The following is a 7,104-nucleotide window of genomic DNA, read 5'->3' as shown; positions in this document are numbered from 1 at the left end:
AAGCCAGAGTTAAAAAAAGAAACTGTAGGACAAGTCATTGACAGATGAAAAATCTCTGTGGTTTCATTTGTGTGGTACGTTTTTGGGTAACCCTTGGTCTTCTGCACACGAGGTCAATATCCAGTTTTGTGCAATAACACAGAGTAGATAAGTGAAGCCTAAACCCCCATCAGTTGTCAAACACCTCGGTGTGTGAAATCTGTTCTCTGCAGTAAACCCTCCCCTGGGGGAGCGGTGAGCTGCAGTCACAGCTGTGCTTGGTACCCATTTGGTAGCAGGGAGACTTTGGGTACTATTTTAAAGTCTTCGCTATGATTTTAACTCACAACCTTTCAGTTTTAGGGTGGACCTTCTACCAGAAGCCCTCTGAGTTGGTCATAGATCAGAGTAGGACACAATCCACCAAACCCATACATGCACTAAGTTTCTATAGATGCCACAAACAGACTTGATCTCAGATAAAATCCTACATTCTACCAATATCTGGTGTGTAAGGATAATTACACTGTGATGAAAGCTCACTTAGCTTACATGCAAAAAGGGTAGAGTACTTTGACTAATTGAATTGTGTGAATCACACCACCTCATGGTGTAAATATTTAAGCATTGTATTGTAAGATAAAGGGCTCAAGAAGAGACCAGTGTAAGAGGGTTTTTTTTTTTTTTTTTGGTGAGCATCCAGCTGTTGCAGAAGCATGAGTCAGCAAACACTGTGTAGCAGACTTGATTGTCAAGCTGTTCTTGAACCGAAGCGCTGATGCGGCCCCCTCCTGCATCGTCTGTCCTGTAGGTACGTCAGTAATCCAGGTGACAGCTACAGATGCTGACGACCCCACCTACGGCAACAGCGCTCGGCTGGTGTACAGTATCCTGCAAGGACAGCCGTACTTTTCGGTGGAGCCACAGACAGGTGAGTGCGGGAAAAAAATCTTTTTTCTTACGAAGTATCTAAATGAAATAGAGTCCAAATGCAAAAGGCATTGCAAGAAAAATAACTTCAAATCTGTTTGCTCATTATCACACCTACAACCAATTAAAATATCAAATATACAAATGTGAGGATTTGGACAGCCAGACAGGATACTCTACAGAGCAACATGCCACTTCAACGGAATTTTGCTGTATACCACATGTGTCAAAGTCAAGGCCCGGGGCCGGATCTGGCCTGCTGGGTAATGATATCCGGGCCTCCAGATCATTTTATTTTATTGTTATTATTGACCCGATGTTATCTTTCGCTTATTTCTAACTTGTATAATTTTGACAAAATAGATTTTTATGGAGAATAAAATATTGCAAGTTATTTAAGGTTTAAGCTGATTTATTCTGGAATCATATTCCTGCCTTTTATTCATATTTATGTTAAAAAGTTATGTTTTGAAAGTTCTTAAAATCGTCATTCTGATAGCTTTTTTGGATTATTTTAGCATTTACTAAGATTTTTAGGCTGTTTTGGAGTTAGACTAATACTTATATGCTAGCTGTTTTGGCTTATTTAGGCTTTTCAGTTTTTTAGGATATTTTGAAGTTTAGCTATTTCTTAGGCTACATGCTAACTTTTTTGGCTAACCTACATTTTTTCATTTTTTTTTTAGGCTAATTTGGAATTTTGCTAATATTTTAGCTGGCTATTAGCTTCAGCGGTTTCAGCTATTAACTTTAGCATTTTTACCTCTCAGCTCCAATTTTTTTAGCTATAAATTTCAGCATCTTCAGCTATCAGCACTAGCTTCTTCAGGGGCCAAATTCAGCTTACATCATTCACACTAGCATTATCACAGGTAATGCTATATATCTAGTTCATAATTATGTTAAAAAGTTGTGGTTTTAAAGTTTAAAAAATGTAGTTTTGGAGTGTTCAATAAATGTTTATCCTGTTCGACCTAAGGTGTGTTTTGGATTTTGGCCCCTTGTGCGATTGAGTTTGACACCCCTTCTGTATACAGTTGACAGCTGAAACCCCATTTTTCTGAACACAAAATTTCTGAATTCCTCCGTTTGAATATAAGAGCTGCAAAGTCACTGCTTCAAAGATGGTGTTAGAGTTCATCCTTTCCACTGAAATTGGTGAGATGATAGCATAGCTGTATGAAAAAAGGGCTCCCAGAGGACACTTAGCAAGGTCCCTGCAGAGCACAGGCCTAATATTTGAGTTTGCATTAAAAGAAAAAATTGGATGTAAGCGGCGGGGTTAGGGCAGACACTGAGCCGTGTTAGGTCTGAGGGAGCGAGAAAGCACCGCCAGCAAGAGGTCAGGGGGGAGAACAGGAGAAAAATTGGTTTAAAGAGAGGACGTTCGTGGAAAGAGAGGGGCCGGGGCACAGAGAGTCAGAGAGGCAGAGAGAGCTTTGAGCAGAGTAAATCTGGCTAATCAAACCAGTGCTGGGTATTGGACTGGCTCAAATCCATAGCTCACATTTCTAATTGGTTTGGAGATTATCAGCTTTTCATGCTGTCATACTCATGGACGCACACACTTTGCATAATATGACAGCAGAGAACCTCAACGACACTGCAGTTAGACGTGGAGACAGAAAGACCGATAGAGAGTGGGGAGTGATTTTAATAGACTGAAGAGATTAGTGGGCTTTCAGAAACAGATCAAAGTTAGAATCCAGAAACACCAAACTGGGGTACCAAGTAAGTTGACAGACGAAAAAAGTATGTTTCCTTCAAATATTGTTTTTAAACTGTATTTTTTTAATCCTGTCGTGAGGTATCCAGTAATTATATTATTCATCAAGTCCCAATATGCTAAGTAGAGAACCGTCAAAGAAGAACAAGAGCTAACATACCACATTGTTCCTCTAGCTGAAAACATTTGAAAATGTATGTAAAATGTAGAATGGGGCTCTAAATACTGTATATATAAAACTAAATTTAGGTATATCATAGACTAGAGTATCTGGATAGAAATCAAATGATGATTTGTATAAGTCTTCAAAATGACCACAAGGACCTTAAGGGGCCTGATACTGCACTAAAAAGAGCTTTTTCATGAATGATGGTAAAGAGGGGATGTTTACAACTTTTGCAGCCAAAGGGACGGATGAAGGAGAAACTGAAATAGTCATGAACTTCTCTAAAGACCAGTCATGTGGAATCCATAAGGATGTCAGCCATTGAAATTGATTTTGGGGTTACCGTGTCGTGGCTTTATGTACACTCAAGCTGTATGTTACTGTAATCTCATTTATGTTATGCTTTAGTCCCAACTGCCCTTATGGGTGAATACGAGCTGTCTGCAGGTGAAAAATGAGCAAACCTGTATGGGTCACGCACGTGGCCCACAGATTTAGAAGATTATAGGCCACTCAGTAAGTCAGAGTACATTGTTTGTGCATGCAGTCGACAAGTCGCAGTGAAGAATTTTACAACATGTGAGGGTAAGTAAGGGTGAAATAGACACAGATTTTCATTTATTTTATCCCCCCGAACAATGCATACTGTTCAAGAGGGCCATCAGTGCTGTTCACATCATAAGTGTGTGTTTCTGACTGTTAGAAATGAGAAATTAGACAATCAGAGTGTTGCTTGTGTAGACATCTTTTCATTATCCATTTACCACACATGCAATAAAGGTACATTCAATTTTTTTTTTCACCCCTTATGGTGGTTGTACTTGACATCTGCTCTCCTGTTATGGTGCATTCACACCGGATGCGGCAGGCGTGGCAGAGGCGTCAAGTTTCAATGTTAAGTCAATGTAAAGACACAATCTGACGCGGCGCAATTTGGGCATTTATCGTGGTGAGCATCTCAACCAATCAGGGACTCAGCTTTAGGCACAACACATTTTCAGTGACTAGATCAAAGGGTAGAAACAGTCGCAGAATCCTTGATGCAAGGATTTTCGTCCTGAACTTCCATCCATAGGCCCTGCAACAGACCGGCGACCTGTCCAGGGTAAACCCCGCCTTCGCCCATCAGTAGCCGGGATAGGCTCCGGCACCCCGCGACCCCAAAAGGGAAGAAGCGGACAAGGAGATGAATGAATGAATGTACTTCCATCCATTTCCTCAACCCGCGGGGGCTGCGGGATTTACAGAGACTGTCCCAGTTACTGTTTGGCGAAGGGAGGACGTACTCTGGACAGGTCTCCAGGATGTCACAAAGCCACTGGAGCTGGAGCGATCACTCCTACAAGGCTAGCTAGCTGCCCAGTAGACAGTGAGAAAGTACTGCCACCCTGGGTCCAGCAGAGCAACCGAGCGTCACTGCTTAGAGTCCGGCAAAGCTAGCATGCGCCACGGCTAAGGCTGTCGGTTCCTGGGCAGCGTGGTCCGCCGGGGGTTGGCTGCCCGCGCTGTGACCACCATGGACCAGGGAGCCGGTCCTTAGGCAACAGACTTGATATGCTGGACTGCTGGGGGGTTGGCTCCACGCTCCAGCTTCATGGGTGTATGTTTTTCTTATTGCAATTAAGACAAGGCATAGCTCCCGCTGCACTGTATCAAAGTACGGATCGAGAGACTATGAAAGATCTGGTGAAAACAAACACAGCTATGTGGTTGCAGGGGCCTCTGTAGAGCTCTCTAAAATATATAAATGCAAGCACTCACTCAACGTCATCCATGTGTCCCATGATGTTGCACCGAATAAATTGCAGAACAACTTTGGCGGTTCCTCTGTGGCTGGCCATCAAGGCTATTAGCAATAACTTTGACAGATAGCAGCAGAGAGGTGGCAGACACCTGCTGTGTCCGGTGTGAATGCACCTTTAGGTTGCAACCACACCTGTCAACACCTGTCCACGGGCTTTGTGGGTAGAAATACACTCTGTAATTGCTGAAATTAAGCCTTTATTATAATCTCAACTGGAGGTCCTACATGGAAGAATTTAAGATTGACCGAATACAATTTCTTTTGACTAAATAATTAAAATACTAAACAAAAAGCAGTCATTCAGCTTAATCACAAAAAGGGGAAGCAATTGATTCTTTCACAGAAAGTTCCCAAACTGCAACATAACTTGCTGATCTTAATCTTTTCCATCAGGTATAATTCGCACCGCTTTGCCAAACATGGACCGCGAGGCCAGGCAGGAGTACGATGTCGTCATCCAGGCCAAAGACATGGGGGGTCACATGGGAGGTCTATCAGGGACCACGGAGGTCAGAATCACCCTCACAGACGTCAATGACAACCCTCCCAAGTTCCCACAGAGTGAGTAAACGTCGATCCACGATGCCTGACAGTTTTCTGTCATTTGCCATTCCCATCAGACGAGTGAAATGATCAGATCTTGTATAAAATGGTGAAAGTGGTGGTCACCCTAAAGCATATTCTGTCACATATGTCTCCTGAATCTGTGTCAATGCCATTGCGGCATTGTTTTTTCCACCTTTCCCCAACTCAGCCTCATGTCCAGCAGCTGCTTTTCACTCCTATTTTTCTATAAATACCAGTCGTTCCCATTGGGATCACTCCTGCTTTTTTTGTCATTTTTTTCCCTCTCCCCTTCTGTAACTCTGTGCTGAGTGACTCCTGGCAGAGTCTCTGCAGAGCAGTTCCAGGAATGGAGAGAAGATGGGGGGATCGGGATTTAGCCTGTGGAGAAGCTGAATAGGCAAGAAAAAGGGAGAGACTTGAGAGCTGCAGCAGTGAGAAAGACTGCAGAGGAAAATCTGTCAAAACCATCACTCCACTTCTCCCATGTTCTAAAAAGCTGACAGCGTTACAGACTTGCAACGCAAAGCTAAAATGTGATTCTGAGGAACACCACAAATGCATGCTTTTCCTCCCCCTGGAGACCGTCTTCAGAATGCAAAATATCTGAACTTTCCAGCCTAACATCTGCATTTTTCATGGTGTTTTCCTGCACAATGATGGACAGTGCAAACTTCAAGGAAATGTTTTATCTATTTGAATAGATAAAAAGCAGAAGTTAAACAATCGATGGCAAAAAGTTGAAATATCTATTCCAAAGAAAATCGTGTTTTTTGGTGTTTTTAACATGTTCTAGTAGCATTTGTCTCATGGAAAATTAAGATTAAAACTGTGATTCTGCGTATTTCGTATTTTTGTATTTAGTATTTCAAATTTTCGTTTTTTATAAACATTCCTTATCAGACTCACCTTTTTTTCGGCTGTGGGTCAAAATGAAAACAGACGTTCACTGCAAAAGAAAATCAGACATTTTGTTTGGACTGAAGCTTAAGTCAAAAGTTTGAGAGAGTGTGTGTTTAGGATTGAATCAGGTTACATCTCTCTGGAATTGTAACTATGTTTTGTGTTGCGTTGCTGGTGTGTATTTTTAGTCTTGTTTTCTGCGTCTGTCACAATATTCAGATTAGTCGCTCATTCAATCCCCTCACAGCAAATAGACTAAACAATTCACAGTTTACATCTTCTGTGTTATTGTACTTGGGTAGAGGAAAATAAATCAGTGAGACAAATAATGCGGTTCATTCTAGCACGCTAATGCTAAAGTTAGGATTGTAATGACTTTGCCTTTGTTTAGATTTTAGGTTTCAGGGTAAAACTGAAAGAAAGCACTGGTGTGAACGGACTGAAAAAATTCATTTCCACACCTTCTACTGCTGTGGTTTGCTTTTACACCTCATTTTCTGAAGCAAGCTAAAGACTGCCTGGAAGAATTCCACAGCTGCAAATGCTGCTTACTTGTACTGGCTGATGACAAGAAGAAAAAGCAGGAAATATCTGGCCCATCTGATTATCCTAAAATAATGTTTCTTATACTTCTTCAACACTCTTTTTCTTTCTTTTGTTTCCCTCTGTGCTTTTTTCTGCAACTGGAAACACACAATGCTTTTATCATTTAGTCTCCGGCTGCACTTTGGTTCACCCTCAAGAGAACGCTCTGGCTCTCAAGAGAACCAGGCTTCACTTGTTTGCTCCATAATAGAGTTTAAGTGAGCTGTTACTTCTGCCAAACAAAGTGGACTGTTTCAACCAGCAACTGATTCTTTCAGCTGGCGTGACTCAAACCAGTGCTAATGCGCCCTGCTAACGCTAGCATGCGGGAGTTGGCCAGGATCCCAGCCAACCCCACTTATTCTGGAATTCTTCAGACCCTTCCTTCAGGCAAGAAGACACACTGTAAAAACAGGACCCTTGGACATGAGACAATGATTTTACCCT

The 7,104-nt window shown here is 42.0% G+C and overlaps 1 protein-coding gene across 2 annotated transcripts in view; it reads left to right on the top strand.

Annotated features, from left to right (window-relative positions):
- LOC112161900 (cadherin 11, type 2, OB-cadherin (osteoblast)) overlaps positions 1–7,104 on the top strand; it is a 264,903-nt gene that overhangs the window by 229,934 nt on the left and 27,865 nt on the right. For both annotated transcript variants that reach the window (XM_024297437.2, XM_036215492.1), the window contains 2 exons: positions 791–910; positions 4,999–5,166. In XM_024297437.2, coding sequence (XP_024153205.1) covers positions 791–910; positions 4,999–5,166 — 288 coding nt within the window. The remainder of the gene's footprint in view (positions 1–790; positions 911–4,998; positions 5,167–7,104) is intronic.

The sequence above is a fragment of the Oryzias melastigma genome, linkage group LG15 (genome assembly GCF_002922805.2).
Source record: "Oryzias melastigma strain HK-1 linkage group LG15, ASM292280v2, whole genome shotgun sequence".
Classification (NCBI taxonomy): Eukaryota; Metazoa; Chordata; class Actinopteri; order Beloniformes; family Adrianichthyidae; genus Oryzias; species Oryzias melastigma.
This window is presented reverse-complemented; position numbering and strand designations above follow the sequence as displayed.